The sequence below is a fragment of the Staurois parvus genome, unplaced genomic scaffold (assembly GCF_062004578.1).
Source record: "Staurois parvus isolate SC_StPar_1 unplaced genomic scaffold, SC_StPar_1.0 ptg000061l, whole genome shotgun sequence".
In the NCBI taxonomy this organism is placed as follows: Eukaryota; Metazoa; Chordata; class Amphibia; order Anura; family Ranidae; genus Staurois; species Staurois parvus.
The window spans coordinates 5,743,535-5,762,113 of record NW_028317857.1 but is presented as its reverse complement, the minus strand read 5'-3'; the positions used below and the strand labels follow the sequence as shown (position 1 = coordinate 5,762,113).

The window sequence follows — 18,579 nt, the reverse complement described above, 5'->3', positions numbered from 1 at the left end:
GTACATAGCTTTATCTGATTGGACAAGATAGAAAGGAGGGGGTGGTGACATCATGATATCTACCTTGTCCAGTCAGAGAATGCCTTGTCTTCATTTAAAAAATGCAGTGTCCTATAAATGGTGACTGTGTTGAGTGAGCGACCCCATTCCCCTCTGTAATCTGTCTGCAGAGGTAAAGCCGCTTGCACAGAACTCCAGGAGGACCTGGAAGATCACAAATATCTATATAGTTACTAACTGCTACAATGAATGTCTGCTTCCCCAGTGCTCTATCAGTTAAGATATATCTATGCTTACATTATGCCAAGCTGGACCATTGTAGGTATGCAATACAGATCAATCCTGGAATTCAGCTTTAATAAAATAAATGAAAAACACCTGGGAATTCCAAGCTGATCAATCCCGAAACATTTCACTAATTACCAATTTTTGTTAGAACTTTATTGAAATGTCACAAGTGACATTTTATTAAGTTCTACTCATCACAAAGTTGTTGCAACCTTCTGTACTAAACATAAGTTGGGTAACATTTATCAGTTTCCAATAAAACTTGCAACTTGTTTAAATGTAATTTTTTTGTTTGGTTTTTAATGTTTCATTGTAGTTTGTTTCCGTGCTTGTTTGAAGGTTTTTTTATTAGGAATTGTATGAGTGTTGCCAAGTCTCTCAGTCCACATGAGGTTAATTACTGTCAAGCAGATTTTTTCGACAGAAGGGGCCAAATGTGAATCTTTTGAAATACCCCCGGCCCCCTTGCGCAAAAAAACGCTTTCATGCTCTTTTTCTGGAAAGCAATGAAAAGTGTGCCCCATCCCTTAGTGTTTACTGTCAGAGGAACAAAGCTGTTTTATGCCATCTGGTGGACTGAAAATGTTTAAGATGTTACTCACTTTTGTGCTACAGATGGTTTGACTTTGCTGCTAGTCCAAAGCCCAGAGTCTGATTTATGATCTGATGTTATTTTTGCGGTCCTCAGTCCTATAAATATTTGCTAAATGTAATAACTGATCATGATAATATCATAGGAATGTATATATAGTTTGTAAAAAAACAAAGACTATTATAAATATCGCATATGTTGGTAGCTATGTGTTACATACCTGTAGCTGATTAATTGTGTTTTTGTATGCTGCTGTTGTGTTGTAGAACGTTTCTGTTGCATTGAGTTCTTTAACCTCCGCATCTATTCTATAGAAAGTCTAAAGGTTTGTGTAGATCAGTGGTTCCCAACCTTGGTCCTAGATTACTCTGAGCATGTCTTGTTTTCAGGGTTTCCTTCACTTTGCATAGGTGTTTTAACTTCAATGGCATGGTATTTGACATCTGTTTTGTCTAAAGGGACTTGAGGATTGAGGTTGGGAACCCCTGATGTAGGTGAACAAATGCAGTGTGCTTTAAAAGCAATTGGCCAATAATTTTAGATTATTATTATTATACAGGATTTATATAGCGTCAACAGTTTGCGCCAGGGTGGATTTGATTGAAATCAAACTGATTTAAATCACGATTTAAACCACTAGTCAGTAAGGCTTGATTTAAATCATAGTTTTCTACATAAAGACTAATTCTTGCTGGTATAACTTTAATATGCAAGTAGATGAAGATTTTTAGAATAACAACTTTTCATATTCGTTTTTTTATCCCCAGTTTAATAGGTTAATCATTCATATTTGGACAACTTTTCTGTTGTACTTAGGAAGGAGAAAAATAATCATTACCTTAATAATAACAATTTAAATAGATTTATTCAACTGAAACAATAACATTCCAGCATATTTTATTTGCTTAAACAAACATCCATGTTTGTTAACTAATTTGGCTAAGCAAAATATATATATTTTAAGAAACTTAGACTGTCAGCCCCTTCCTGCTCACAGTTTCACTTTCTTCTTGTGCAGATCTATTCCACTCCAAACAATCAGAAAAATATTGTTTCTATTCTGTTCACTGAACTTCTTGAAGCTTAGCACTGAAGGGGTTGATTCTGTATTCATAGGTTTGTAGAAGTTAGGATTAAGGTCTTTCTTAACTCTGTTCATGTTATAACATTTTTGCTGTGAAGAAGAGACATGTGATCATCTCCGCTGAGTCAAATTCAGTTTTGAGAACTGCAAAAGAAACTGCCCAATCTTACAAAAACCTCTGGAAGAGCATGACATTGTGAATGGATTAATGGAATTCATTTACCAAAAAAAATTAAACATATACAGCCTTATTCTACATAATTAAAAAACAAATCTTTATTTCATGATGGAATAACCTTTGGATGGTAATATATTTTCCTCAAAAAGCATTTTATTTAAAAAAATCTGATTTTTAATTTTTTTTTTTAAAAAAATCATTGAATTTTATCCACCCTGGTTTGCGCAGTGCTTTACAAAATTAAGGCAGGCATTACAGTAACAATATAATTTGGTGCAAAAGGAATCGGAGGGCCCTACTCGTTAGAGCTTACAATCTAAGAGGAATCAAGTTATACAAAGGGTAATAGCTGTGGGGGATGAGCTGATAGAGAAAGAAAGGAGGAAAGGAGGAGTGCATTAGTTGAAAGCAGTTTAGGTACAGTATCACTGTGATATGCCTCTGAGAACATTCAGAGATAGTTCACAGGTGCTCTTGACCTTCTGAATTACATTTGACCATTTTCCAAGTTTCTTCAAGCTGCTTCTATATTTTTCTTGGCTTGCATGGAGAAAAAGACCCCCCAAAACTCATTTTTGTGTCACTTCAGCAAGATCAAAACACCCGCTCACATACACTATATATACACTTATGGTGTGGGTGGTAGTATGTTGCTTTAATATTTAAAATTTTTTTAAAAAATGAACGTGTATGGTTTGTAATAAGCTACCTATAGATGTTAGGTGATTGTCATCTGAACCCGTCGATAACTGCATGGTGCATAAAAGTTATGCTCAGCTAGATCTAATATGCAGCCATTTACCAACTCAGCCTGAACTGTAATATTCGCTTTCTCTAAGGGTCGTATGACCAAAGGCAAATCCAGGAAAGAGAAGAATACAAATGTTTCAAGGGAATTATATAAATCTGTAACCTTCCTTTATTGGTGTTAGGATTACTTGGGAGGGGATTTTTTTTTTTTTTAAGTGGTATTAGGTTTACAGTATAAACCTACTTTTAAGTAAACTTATCGCCCTTGTTAGCTTATTAGGCTAACATTGGGATTTGCATCAAATACCTGCACATATCTTCACCGAGCATATTGAGTTCTCTGGGAATTTGAATCATGGATGGGGAGGGGTACCATTGCAAAAAATAAAATGGAATTAAAGGTGGAAATTTACTAAAACCGGTGCACTCAGAATCTGGTGCAGCTGTGCATGGTAGCCAGTACGCGTTTAAACTCAGCTTGTTCAATTAAGCTTTAAAAATAAAACCTGGAAGCTGATTTGTTTCTATGCAGAGCTGCACTGGATTTTTGCACCATGCAGCTTTCGTAAATAAGCCCAAGAATGTCAAGACATGACCCACTCTGCAGCTTGCTGGTATTCAATTAGGCTACCAAATACTGTGGTTTACCAATAGTAAGCTGACACAAGGGGCAAGCCTTTCTATGGTAAAGTCTGTACTGACATATTACAGCCTCTCTGGATTTCTGGGCTTCTGAATGCTCAAGCAGGTATGGTTATTGAGTAGAGAAAAACACACCGAGGGCACACCAGCCTAGAGCATTACCTTAAAAAATGAATTTATTTAATGATAAAAGTAGGTATTGTACTCACAAAACGACAATACAGTCAGACACATCATGAAAGAACAGCTCTGTCCAATCTGCACTACGTGTCTGTCCGTAATGGGAACTCTGGACCTCCAACAGGCTGTTTCGAGGACTTGTCTCTCTTCCTCAGAGCCACAGGGGGCAAGCCTTTCTATGCTAAAGTCTGTACTGACATATTACAGTCTCTCTGGTTTTCTGGGCTTCTGAACGCTCAAGCAGATATGGTTATGACAGGTGTACTCCAAGTAACTGCTCTGTGCTGACCTAGGAGAAGAAAGATAAGTTTTGTGATCGCGGTACACCATTTTGTGCTTGTAGAGATTGACAAATACATTGTGCTTTTAGATGCACTCAGCTTTCATTTAAAGGGTTAGTTTGGCTTTACCTAACAATTGCCTATGCAAGTAAGGGGTTCCTCTAGATAACATACTGTGCAGCTTTGACTAAAGTTAAATGATGCCCTTTGCTATAGGTGAAGGCCATTTAGGTACTTCATGAAGCCTGACTGAACTCTTAAGATGGCATCATCCTGTCCGGCCTGGTTGCTGGGATTTTGATAAAATGCTACAAGCCATTACTGCTCACCTCCACCATCACAGGAGTGAGCTGTCAAACCTCCGAGCGTATGTGGTTCACTATCTTTTCTGGCTCCACATCACTGACCTCCGAGTTACTGCAACAGGGGAGTGGGCACATGCCAAGGGGGTTTGAATCATTGTGGCGTGTCTTAACAGCATCCTAACAACAAGGCAGTACAGGATGATACAAGCTCTGGGGGGTTTTCTGACCCTTTAAGATAAGTTTGAGATGCTTTTGAGTTCCTTCACAGATGAGTCTGACTTCCTCCTAAGCTGCATCAAGCTGCTTTCATATTTATATTAACTTTTATATGGGGAGAAAAACCATTCCGAAACAAAGAGCCTTTGGGAAAAATGAGATGTGAGTGGAAGTGCAGAATATCGGTCTGCTCATAGCAGCCAATGAGAAATTGGCTCACATACCTTACCTATTGTTCCATATTTAGCACACTACTTCTCAGAGGCTGACATTTTTTTGAAACCAACCAACAATGAATCTTTGTAAACATGTCAAACCTATACATTTCTGCTCTATTAATCAGTAAAATTGTGCGATGCTTCAGGTAACGGTGACAAAGTAGTCTTTGCCAAAGCAGTTTATAACATATATTAAGCCTGTTGTGGCCTTTGTGGATGAGATTTGCATTTAGTATGTTTTTCTAAGATTTCATTGCTTTTTATTGGGCCTTTTCTTCAGTATTCTTATGCCAGAGTTTTCATTTTGGCCGTGAACCATAAAACATGTCTCGTTGGCAGTTTCACTCAAACAGCACAGATGAAAAAAGCATGTGGTTACATTTTACAAAGTCTGTGTATTTCTTTAGCCCTGTTCTGCATTGTGCATGAGCTACATAAGGGGGCTGTGAATGGAGTCCAACATGCTAGTAATGGTTTCCTTTTGTAAGCTAGCTAAAGCACAAGCAGTGGAGGACACGTTTAACTGATGTCCTCTATAGCTTAGAATCCATATGTACCCTGATTCCTATGCAGTTCTGTGAATCTTGCTGCTAGTTTATAGAACAATGAAGGGAATAAATGGTGAATTTAGCATTTTCAGGTTTTACTTTACACCCGCTGTGAAAATGTCCTCAAGCAGTCACTCTGTCTAAAATTGATATTTCATTCTCTAATAGCTGCTGGAGAGTTAAACTACCTGATTATTTTAGATCTTTAGATTTAGATATATTTGGGAATTTATTGGTGAGATCTCTGCATTCAATTTGTACCTTTGCTGTGCCCATTATGATGGGTGCCCACTCACACTACAAAATTTTATAGCATATTTTATAGTATACTACATTTATATAGCGCCTACGGTTTGCACAACAAAATAAAAGGGAGACCGTACAGTTGGAATACAACGCAATACAAGAGGGAAAGGAGTGTCCTGCTTGCGTGGAGGGTCAAGTGATACAAAAGGTAATAGCTGGAGGAAGTAAAATTTACAATTTATTAGGAGGAGGCGAGATAGGCCTCCCTGAAAAGATACATTTTCAGTGATCACCTAAAGGCAGAGAGAGTAAGAGATAGCAACAGGATGAGCTGCAACATGGAAAATTAGGCAGGAACGTCTACAACGGCCAAGTCACTAGAAAGTCTGGAATTTTGGCAATGATCTAAGACGTTCCAGAATCTGGTTCCAGTATCTAAGACTTTCCAGAATCTGGAGAATGACCCATCTCATTTGAATCTATGTGTAACTAAAATATCTCATTTTGGTGGACAGACCAAAGCGCACAACACAGACTGATCACTGTAGATGCATAGCAGGCACACATTGGTATATCTTTGGTGTTCCAGGCTTCCACCTATAATCTATCACTACAACACCCAAAGGTGCCATGAGAAGACAGAGACTTTTATTTGCATATGACTAGACTTGCCTCCACTTCCCCTATTTATCCAACGTTTTTAAAAAGTTTTTCTTAGAATGCCACTTTTATCTACAAAATTGTTGGGGATGGCATTAAGTCAGCCTGTTCATGGCCTTTGCAGTTAGCACATTTTGCTGTGATATTGACATTATTAAGCTGTTAACGATTGATGAGAGAGGTTTCAAGATCTTGGCATCAGGCAAGTATGCCAGCATATGGCTTGTTGTCCTTCATACAGTGATGATGAAAATGCTTTCATTCTTTGGACAGTTATACAGTATGTCATCATTGCCTTAGGCATTTTTCAAAATGGGAATTGCTGTTTCGGTTGAAACATGTTAGTCCTTGGATTAGTGTTGTGAGAGGTCTTTTTGAAGCTGTGCAACACCTGAAGTCTGCCATCTGTTGGCAGAACATACATGAGAACACATTTACCATGACTGTAATGCCCTCACACAGGGCTTGGTACAGGTAACATGTTCTGCTTGATTTTTTTCAGTCTTCATCTGAGGCAATATTTCTTCCTAGTCTGGGCAGTCTTCCTGACAGTGTGTGTGTCGTGTCCTGGAATGTTGTATACCCAAGTGTATTGCTGTGTATGACAAATTTCACTTTGTTTTTTTCTGGTCTGGTCTCTGTCTTTCCATAATTTTCTTCTTACAAGAAAAAATGATCGCATTAGAGTAATTTTGACTAGTTTGGCTGTCCAGCTGCTTCATCTCATTTTCCATTGTAGCATATGTGACAGTGGAATGATTTGAGTGAGGCAGACTGCAGTGATCCTTGTAAAGGCTATTACTTCTCAGGATGATTGGACGGGGAGTAATCAATGGGAACATTCCAGGGCTCTTAACATGTTAATTGTGATGGTCTTCAATTACTGCATTTAGGTACCTAGTTACAGAATGTAAATACAAAATAAATAGCAAGCAGGAGTATATATATGAACTGAGTATATATATGAACTGAGGGATTACCGTATGTAATAAAAATGCATATATTGAGGTGTGTATTTCTGTAACGTGGTCTATATAGATAGACCAATGCCACCCCATGTTCCCTGTAGTGCTGGGAATCCCATTGTTACTAGTGCAACTTACATTATGAGCTGAATCTGTGCAAACGCATTTAACACCTTCATTTTTACATATTGCTGCATACCTACCGACCTAACACGTTTTAGCTTGAAAAGTACACACACATCCATGACGGATCCTGGTTTTAAATTTATTTATATATATATAAATAAATTCTATATATAGAAATGAATTTGACAAAATTGTAAATCCATTTTTTAGCACTTCTTTTATTGCCATCCAAGAGACTGATAAGCAGGCCAATGATTGCCCGAACAATGTATCATTGACTGTCTGTTTGAGAGAAGATTGGGATGTTTATGGTCAGCTTTGATTATTTTATGTGTTTATTAACTTTTTTATCTTATTAAACCCAAATTGGAAATTTTGCTCCTTATTTACTTGTTGTTTAGTCCTATACTGCCGCATGTTAGGATTTGTGGCTATATTTTGTTAGGAAATATTTTTCTACCTTCATAATCCAATGCTCAATGCTGGCAGAGCTGAGTAACAGCCACACCACTCCGCATAAGTGTCTTCAAACAGGTTTGTAGTACAAACTGTAGTGAAGAATAAAAACAAAGCGCACCAACCTTGTGCATTACCTCAGTAAGCAATTGGTAAATTTATTGATTTAAGAAATATACTCACAAATGTAGCAATATAAAAGGCATATAGAATCCAAAATCGAAGCACTGGATTAGGAGACACGTGCGAATCCTGTCGAGACGGGTGACTCTCAGGGTTAAACTGTTGCGTTTCGAAGGGGGGGCCCTTCTTCCTCAAAGCTCTATTTTTCCATCGGCCCTCTTCTGATCTGGGTCCCTGAGCACAGGAGGTGTTGTATTTGTGTCTACAGGTTTGTATTACAGACCTGAGGAAGCAGATGAGTTCTTTTACTGAGTGCACTAGATCTACCCTTGATGCCCGTTGGACCTCAGTAGCATTAAGGTTCCCTGTGCAAATGCTTTAAGAGGAAAGCGAAGTTATGATTTTGGAAATGGAGGTTGTCTATCTAACTGCATGTATAGTTCAGTGACTTCGGTTGGGTATTAAGCTTCATACTCTGCACATTTTCAGATTTTGAGAATAAAAATGTTAACATTTATTGGATATTGACATGGCTGTTATGAGAATAGATGCTAGAATATGGACATGGAACCATTTTCAAGACCTCATGGCATTTAGGCTCTGTGCACACTAGCTTAAAAAAGGTCGGTGCCCTTGGCAGGAACAAACGATAATATTGAGTGTTTTTTGTTCTAGTTTTTAGAATCGTTTAGCAGCCGTTAGCGTTTTTCTGCCAAAAAAATACTCTAAAAAAAAAAAACAGAATAGTTTTTTTTTTGTTTTTTTTCCCGCTAAACACTGAGCTTATAAACGCCTCTAGACTACCTAATCTGCATGGACACATAGGATAACAATAGTTGCTTCTACAGGCAAAACGCTAAACTCCTAAGAGCAGCTTTTATTTTAAGCCAGTGCCTAAGGAGCCTTCTAGTTCATGGGTATTTAAAGGCTAACTTAATCTTTTTTGCAGGTAAAAAAATGTGCATTTGTTATTTTTTTACTCTGCATCTTGTAAGGCATTGCACCCTCTTTCTGCTGATGCCAGAATCCTTCAAACACTCAGTACAGCTGTCTGCCCATACATCCGGTACGGGCAAGCAGTAACTGAATGACAGGAAGAATCTATGAGCTGCAAGGATACTCACCAGCGCCCTTGCAATTTATTCAGTACTACAAGCCGTCGGCTACGGAGACTGACGGTAGATGCAGTTCATTCATGGCCCTGCATGGCCTTTCTATTTTCAACTTGTGACAGCAAGTGCGGGTAGAAGATTCCCCAGCCACTGTCACAGGGAGGAGGGAAACTGGGGGAGAGGAGGCAGGAACTGGAACTTGTTACTTGTTCCACCCTAAATACAGCTGGAACAGGTAGTGTGTTCCAAAGGTGAACTTATCTTTTAAAGAAAAGGGGGGTTGCTTCCAGGGATTGTGCTTGGAAATCTGGGACCCTACATGTTTGTTCAGAATGATATTTTACATTACCAGTCTGTGTGTATGTGAGGTTCATTTTATTTAATGAATACATCAATATATAGTTGTAGAATATTTCTGTAGTGTTTTATTTCACTTTGAAGATGGAGAGTATATATGTTTTTATATAATAATAATTTAGTGGTTTCCTTGTTAGTTTTTATTGCAAAGTGTTATGTCTGTTTTTTTCGTACTTGGACTGAGCTTTCCACTTCATACAAATGACAGGTTGTATTTTCTTCCATCAACAGCTTGTAGCGATATATGAAGAACAAGATCCACATCATGGGGGAGATGGCACAAGTGCCAGTTCCACTGGCACTCAAAGCCCCGAGATATTTGGCAGCGAGCTTGGAACGAACAGCATGTCTGCCTTCCAACCTTACCAGGCAACAAGTGAAATCGAGGTTACCCCTTCAGTCCTGCGAACAAGTAAGTGTTCTTCAGGTTTGCTCAATGGAATCCGGTGTTAGGTAGCTAAACAATAAATACACACTTTAAAATATATTTAAAGTCAAAGTAGGAAATGTCCCAAATATAGGAGATGTGAGAGGCAATCTCCCCAAGTTAAGGGAAATACCCTGTTAGAAAGCTGTCACTAGAACAGATGTCCTCATTGGAAGATTTCCCCTTACAGCCTGTTCTGGTGACCATTTTTACAATTTTTTTTTATTCCCACCTTTTATCTCAGTTACAACAACCACCTCCAGGTGAAATGGAAAAGGTGAATGTTCCCAGCAATGACATATGTAGCAGTATAAACCTGCTAGAGGTTCAAAATCCCACAAATGTTTTTTTTTGACTTGACATACTTTAACCACTTGACCTCCATGAAGATTTAACCCCCCCCCCCCCCCCCCCAATGACCAGTCTGTTTTTTGCTATACGGCAATGCATTACTTTATCTGACATCTGTGTGGTCATGCTGTGCATGAATGAAATTTGTCGTTTTTCTCACAAACAGAGCTTTCATTTAGTGGTATTTTATAACCTCTGGGTTTATTTTTTGTGCTAGAAATGAATTAACACCAACATTAAAAAACACAAAAAACAATATTTTTTACTTTCTTCTATAAAACATATTCAATTAAAAAAAATTAAAAAAATAAAATTTCTTCATAAATTTAGGCCAAAATGTATATTCAGCTACATATTTCTGGTAAAAAAAAAATTCCAGGAAGCGTATACTGATTGGTTTACGCAAAAGTTATAGCATCTACAAATGGTGGTGTATATATACTGGAATTTTTTATTTTATTTAATACTAGTAATGGAGGTAATCAGCAACTTAAAGCAGGACTGTGATGTTGTGGCGGACAGTCTGACACTGACACTTTGTGGGAAGCAGTAAAATTAACACAATGATCAGTGCTAAAAATATACAATGTCACTGTATTAATGACACTGGCTGGGAAGGGGTTAAACATCTTGGGTGATCAAAGGGTTAATTGTGTGCCTAGCCAGGGATTGTGTTTACTATGTGCTATGTTTACTAGGCAATCTGCTAGATTTTATTCCCTGATTAAAATTTAGCAGATCGCCATTGGCATAACACAGCTCTGCTGTGTTTACAGAGGCAGAACTGTGTTAAGTCAGTCTCCTCGACGATCTACAGGTGTCGGCGCTCATCCATTGGCCCGCACCTGTTGATCGGCTTCTGCTATGTCCATTCACAGCAGAAGCCATGCTCTGGCTGCAGGTGAGCTACCCAGTGGCGGAAGTGCAAAATCACATTTATATATATGATTTTGCACAGAAGTCTGCCCTGTAGCAGTAAATCTGCTGTAGAGTGGACAGCAAGTGATTGATTTGCTCCTCATAATAATTTTGCGAACACATTTCTTCTTTAAAATTAGCAGTTGTCTGAAGAACAGAACAGCATCCCTGATACTGATGTATTTTCCCATTGTGCACAGCCACCCAGAGCAGTGTGCTTACAGTGAAGCACACACCCCCTGCCCCTAATAAAACACTCCCTACACATAGTTAACCCTTTGATCGCCCCGCATATTAACCCTTTCCTGCCCAGTGCCATTAGTACAGTGTCAATGGTTTTTTTTTTTTTTTTTTTTTTAGACCTGACCACTGTATTGGTGTCACTGGGGATGTCAGTGACACCAAGTCAGTTCCCCCAGTGTCAGAATGTCTGTCGCAGTCCCGCTAAAAGTTGCCAATCACTGCCATTACTAGTAGAAAGATAACAAATCCCAGTCTCCATACCACCATTTGTAAACGCTATAACTTTCATGTAAACCAATTCATTTACACATATTGGGATTTTTTTTTTTTTTTTTTAGCAAAGACATGTCACAGAATACATTTTGGCTTAAATTTATGATGAAATTTGTTGTTTTTATTTAAATAGTTAAAGTGACGCAGCGCCGTAACACAAAAAATGGCCTGGCCAGGTAGGGGGGTAAATTCTCAGGAGGGTAAGTGGTTAATCATCAGAATGATGGGATTTCAGACTTAGTTAAATAAATTTTCTAGTTCCAGATTTGAGTGCTGATTAACCAGACAGTAAAGCACCCGAGCACGTATCTATTTTCTCTGATCACGCAAGTCAAACCACAGTGGCTGGAAATGTTATATACTTTTGGATTTTTTAGAAATTCAGATGAGAATCGTATAGCTGTTGGCAATCATACTGAACACAACCCTGCTTTAAAGGTCTGAGTTTTTTTTTTTTTTTATAAACTCCATTTGAAGATCGTCCGTTAATTTAGCATGGCACAAAAGCAAGAGTATTTTAAAGACATTATAATAAAGGCATTTACGCAACCTGCATAATTTAGTTTGAAAGAACAGGCTTTAGAATCCATCTTTCTTGCGTAAATAGAGATAATTCTTCTGTTAATTATGTCTTCTATAGAGATTGATGTGATTGTGCTGAGGCTAATGTGATTCTAGTTGTGTGCAGGACTTATACAATGTGAGTGGATAGGGTTGCAGCGTGGCCAACACTGATCTCCATTGCTTAGCATTATTTGGGTATTGACAAAACCTACATCTGTGCATCCAGCTGGTCTCACAATGGAATCAGGGACTAGATCCAGACCAAACCCTGGGACTTCTGAGCAGTGGCTGTAACTGGGTTGAATTTTAAAAATATCACACAGGGATATTTTTTATGTTTATCTCTCATAGTATTGTAAAGCAGTACTCTTGTATCAAGTTAGTCATTGATAAATGTAGTATGGCTTAAACTCTAAACTTTCCCTATGGTATTTTTAGTTATTTGATTCACTGAAAAAGAGTGTTCGCTAACCACTGTTTGCCATAAAAATGCCTGTGATAAAGCAGAGGTGGTTAGACAGCTGTACTGTTCACTTTTAGCAAATCCCTCCATCCTTGGAATGTAGAGTGCCGTGTGAAAAACCTGCCTTTTTTTCAGTTCCAGGATTCTTAACTGAGCAGCAGTGCCTGTTGTCACGCAGCCTTTCAACCGAAAATGTCCCCACCCGATCCTTTTCTTATTGGTACATGTGTGGCAGTCCCACGTATTCTTATAGGTGATCTTTTTTCCAGCCATCCTGTAGAACATGACTCCGCTGCGCTAGTGGGGATGTTTTTAGGCAAAATGCTTTCCTGTGCTGAATAGGGCGACACAGTGAGGATCACTGGAACAGGAGGATAAGTATTTTACACAATTTTCTGTGATTAGGATTTTGATGGTAATTATAAATGGACAAATGCATAATACGTAAATTCATACACTGACCCATTTACTTGGACCAAATATGGTATTAAAACACAACAGCAAGTAATTGGCCATGGCCCCCTCATGACCCTTGTTGAACTGAAAACACTCTGGACAACTTTGTATTGCCATTTGGTCGATTTGTTTTTTTTATTTTATTTTGTACTGCTGCTTTGTGAGAAATGATGAAAAATTCTCAATAAAAAAAATGCAACAAAAAAAAAGTCGACTTGTTTTTTAATAAATATTGGTGATGGTGATAAAAACCAGCAAAGATGACTATACTTCATGGGTAGTTTTTATGCACTTTTTTTTTGTATTGGGCCTAATCACTTGTTTTTGTGTTTGTGTTTTTTTTATAAAGAGCAACCTCTTTGAACACTGATCTCTGTAGCTGCAGGAGGAATGTAGCTGTTCTGGAGGAATTCATCCTCAAAGATCACAACAGGGGCACTTATGTACTGTTGCTACTACCTGCTGTTTGTATACATTAGCAGACTGGAAAGCTTCCAAATCCATGCTGATAATGGAACCAGATTTGTGGGCATTTTTTTTTTCTTTTTGTGGAAAAAAATTCCATGTCTCTTCTGCATTAAAAGCTTCTTACCTTACTTTTTGCAGACTTCTCTTGAATGTGCACTGAGCTGCATATAACAATATCAGCCTCTCCAGTTTACCTCTGTGGACTACTTAATAACCCACACTTTTTTTGTAGAGGTGAGATAAGAGTGGGAGGTGTTCTATGATCTAATCAATGAGCACCTAGGGTGACAACATTGCTCCTCTACAGTTACATTAGAGTGAGTAAATGTTGTCACCTTAGGGAAAGAGAAAAAATAACACTGAAATGAATTCATGCAGCCAATTATTTGAAAGTGGTTGCAAAGGCTCAAGGTTTTTTACTTTCATGCATTCTATTGGCACCCGCTGCTGTCAATCAAAGCTAGTAAGCTAATGAAGAGATAGGAGGCAGGGCTGAGCTGCGCTTGTGTGTGAAAGGACATGCAGAGCAGCAGCTTGGGAGTGAGCCTGCTTGGGTGCCCCAAAGCAAGCTGCTTACTTGGGGCACTTGGCAGGAGGGAGGGGCCAGGAGCGCCGGTTGGGGACGTGAGAAGAGGAGGATTGTGACTGCTCTGCACAAAACCACTGTACACAGCAGGTAAGTATGACTTTTTTTTAATTTCCTATAATATCACTTTAAGGAGTGGTAAGCTGCAACATACAAAGTTTTTGTTCTTGAGTGCAGATATAATTTAACTGTTCAAAGAGAGAAAAGAGGATCCATGGAGTGATCACATAATTAGCCGCCATACCAACCTAGCCGTTGTCTTGCAACGTGCCCCTGGTCAGTGAAGGGTTAAATGCAGTAAACAAGTGGGCTTTTTGGGGTCACCAGGTTTGCCAAAACGAGGTCTATTGTGTTGGTCTTTAGTTTGCTTTATGTATTAAGTGTTACTGCTACACCATGCAGGTTGTGTAAAGGTGCTGGAATGTTTCTCCAATAACTGTTAATGTGTGGGTTTTCTAGTCTTGGGTCTAGGTAGGAAGTTTGCAGCTTGAGGACTGTTAAAATAAACTGATATTTTTTCCCATCTGAAATGCAAACATGAGGCCCAGGTGAAAATTGCCAAACCTAATGAGCAATTTGGCAGATCAAATGGGTTGTCAGGCAGAGATGGAAGCCCAGTCTGCTGAATTGAGCACTGGTAATGAATCTGGGACTGTCCTAAAATATAAAATAAATACATACCGGTTTTAGACCTTTTTTCACAGCCAAACCTTGTAAAACGAGACTATCTTCAATGTCTTCCTTTTCATATTTCTCTTTATTTATTCCAGCTGAGTCTCTAGGGATAAAATCTGTTTAGAAACACATTGCATACATTTACAAAGCAGAGATGTGATGAAACACAATCTTTTGAGACAGCACAAAGTGAATAGAAATGTCCCTGGCTTCACAGAGCATAATGTAGATAGAAAATTGCTGCCATTCTTATCACATATAGCAGGATTATGGGCAGTGCCAGGATTTATCGTTCAAACAGTGCCAACAAAATGGGGCGTTTTTCAGCCATGTCCTTTTCTGAATTGTTATGTTGAGAATATATAGATGATTGTTCTGCCTTCTGCAAAACATACGTCTGTTATGAAGGATAAAATAAGGCACAAAACAGTAAATTGTGAACAGTAACACAATTGGTGCCTGAATAGATTTTGTCAAAATTAGGATGCAATTTTTCAGATATATTTGTTTCTTTTTTAATTAAAAGAAAAAGATTTCTCAATACTCTGATTAGCATTGTTATCCCAAGTTACTGCTTAATTACTGACTCAGAATAAATGTACAACCTAAAAAGTAGGCATCCTGTGGTACCTGCAAGAATCTCTGATATTTGTAAAATTAAAGTGATATTAAAGGAAATTTTGTTTTTTGTTTTAAAATAACAAACATGTCATATTTACCTGTTCTGTGCAGTGGTTTTGCACAGAGCAGCCCTGATCCTCCTCAGGTCCCACGCCAGTGCACCTGGGCCCTCTCTCTTGCTGACTGCCTCCAAAGAACAAAGGTATACCACTCAGGCAAACAATCCAGATCAATCCACAACAAGTGCAGGCTCTGGCTCGCCACCACACCCGATGCAATAGGAAGAAGGGTCACACCAGAGGATAGATTATTATAGTTTGTATTTATTGATCCATAGGACACACAAAACACCAGGACATGAATACAGGACCTGTTAACGCGTTTCACACCAACTCATGCTTAATCCTATCCAATGATTATGATTAAGCAGGAGATTGTGTGAAATGCGTTAAAAGGTCCTGTATTCATGTCCTGGTGTTTTGTGTGTCCTATGGATCAATAAATACACACTATATACATCTATCTTCCGGTGTGTGGCTGACCCTTCTTCCTATTGCATCTTGCTGACTGCCCCCTTTATGATTACGTCCAATGACGAAACGCCTCAAAGGGAAGTGACGTCAGACGCACACGAGGAACCGGAAGTGGAGCAGCAGCCGTTTTGAAGAGTGGAAGAGAGCAGTTGCTAGGAGCTGGGACTTCCCTGGATGGCTTAAAGGTTCCCTTTATTATGCACAATGCGTTTTTAAAGATATTCTTAATGTGAGCATTATTATTAAAGTTTTAAAAGTTTTAGTGTGTGGCGGTATTACACTATTTGTGTTCCTTATATTTGGTTGGAGTACATTGTGGGAAGATATCTAAAGTACTAGCATGGATGGACCTAGGTGGTGTGCTGGAGTCATGGTAATCCTTGTGGATCTCTACAGGAGGGCTTATTCCATTGTTTATTTCTTGGATATATATTATGGCGAGATCTTTTTGAGTTATTGGTAAGGATATTCACTCCTTACTTTATTTAGAAGTGTACACCGTGTTGTGTGATTTTTTTTTTTTTTTGGCCCTGAAGAGTGATTCACATACACGTTTGATTTTCACTATATTATTTATTATTTTATTTTTATTTTATTTTTCACCTGCGTGATTATCACTGGAGTGACATCACATGTTGACAGTAGGATTTATTAAAGGTTAATGGACTATGTATTGTTTCTTTTTTTGAGGTAACACTGTTCGTGCAAGCCATTGGGAGGCTATATATTCTTGGATTTTTTTCAATGCAGCAATCCACTACACGAGAGGGAAAGTAGATATATATTTGTTTGTGATATTTTGGTGATTTTGGACTTTAATATGTTTGCGATTTAGAAGAAGGGGTTATTATAGTATAGTAATTATTAGCATATTCACTATAAATATTGTTTGCATCTTCAAGGGTGGAGGTGGAGATTTTGCTATACTGGGATCATATTTTTTTTTTTTTATTCCATAAAAGTTTATTTAGAAGTGACAACATGTTACAGGAAAATATACAGAAATGCACACACAGCATCAATCAGGTCATAGACACAGCTTAAACCAAAATACAGGAAGAAACAACATGGTAGAGTGCGACACTGTGGACAACATAAGCATGTCAAGTTACGGCAGAGATAGGCCTGTAGTACTCAAGTTTCAAAAATGTACAATATAGAAGGTAATAACAGCTTACTTCCACCAATTGATTATTGGCGTACTGGCCTATGCATAGAGGAAATGAACCTTCGGAGCCTAAACCAAAAGCAGTACGCTATCATGAGGCTAAGTGAGCATCGCAGTATAAGAGAAGGGATCATATATTTTTTTAGTGTCAATGGTTTATTCTCAAGCCACTTGCTATGGAGGCACCCAAGCAGGCTCGCTCCCAAGCTACTGCTCTGTGTATCCATTCACACACAAAGGAGAATGTCACCAGGACACCGAGGATCACCAATATGGGTCCAAATGTTTTATTAAAAGATCACATAGTTATAGCAAGGCAACGTTTCGGAGTCTCGCAGGACTCCTTCATCAGGCATGTAACCACGTGGTCACATGCCTGATGAAGGGGTCCTGCGAGATTCCGAAACGTTGCCTTGCTATAACTATGTGATCATTAACTTGCTAAAGGAGGCCTCATTTACACTAGGCGTGGAAAACTCTGCTTTTAAGGGGGTATGAGATTTTAAGTCAGCCTCAAAATGCCCCTCTGTGTTAACCTTTGTCCATCCACACACAGGCATTTACAGGTGTTTAGAGACATAAAAAACCCCCAGCACCAGCATGTTCAGCAGAGGATTGTTTCAAAACCAACCCCCCCCCCCCAAAAAAAAACAAACAAACTCCAAAACCTGGTGTGCCTAAACGCATCTTAATCTTTGGGCAAGGTTAGAGCTTGAACATTCATTAATTTCATTGGTCAGAATGAATGCAAAAATGATTGATGTACCCGAATGCATCTATACGCACCTAAACGTGTTGGAAGAAACACGGCTGTAGGTATGTTTTTAGCGCTTTCTCTTGCCAGGAGAAAGGCGTTTTTAGAATATATGCAACGTGAATGAGGCCTAATGGTGATAAGACTTGCCTTCAAACACATGTCTAGCTGCAGCTTCACTTTTTCTATCCTGAGAATTTCCCTTCAGGTGTTGTATAAATTAAATCTTGTAGTGATTACAGAAGTACTTTAGTGTCACAGACCCCCAATATTAAATGTTAGGTTGTATGCAAATAACTTTGAGGATGAGTGAAACATTTTAATTATATTATTCTTTCGCTTCCTCTTTAATTAAGCCACGCAAGGATCTAAGCGCAAAGAAGCTTGCCAATAGCAGTTGGAATCAATGTTGTACTGGTTTGGCCTCACTGCTGTAGTTCTGCATTTTGTACATTCAGTGATTTATTTTTTTTTTCTTAAATATGGTCAGTTTCAATAAAACTTGTTTTGAACAAATAGTCATAAGAGGCAACATAGTATAAATACGAAGTACTAAATGTTGTTCTACCATAGGATTTTCTGTTCTTGGCTTTGGAAGCTGGAGACAGAAATAAGCAGTTATAGATATTTTATAGAAAAGTGTAAATCCAGAATGATAAACTTTTTGTGCATAATTTATTTTTAAAGACTTCAGGATTTTTTTGTGATCAACGATTAAAACAATCTTTCAGACACTCCTATTTTCATGCGAC

At 38.4% G+C, this 18,579-nt stretch overlaps 1 protein-coding gene across 10 annotated transcripts in view; it reads left to right on the top strand.

The window, feature by feature from the left end:
* PARD3 (par-3 family cell polarity regulator) overlaps nt 1–18,579 on the top strand; it is an 814,686-nt gene that overhangs the window by 234,042 nt on the left and 562,065 nt on the right. For all 10 annotated transcript variants that reach the window (XM_089668705.1, XM_089668703.1, XM_089668701.1 and 7 more), the window contains exon 3: nt 9,559–9,739. In XM_089668705.1, the coding sequence (XP_089524831.1) occupies nt 9,559–9,739 (181 nt within the window). The remainder of the gene's footprint in view (nt 1–9,558; nt 9,740–18,579) is intronic.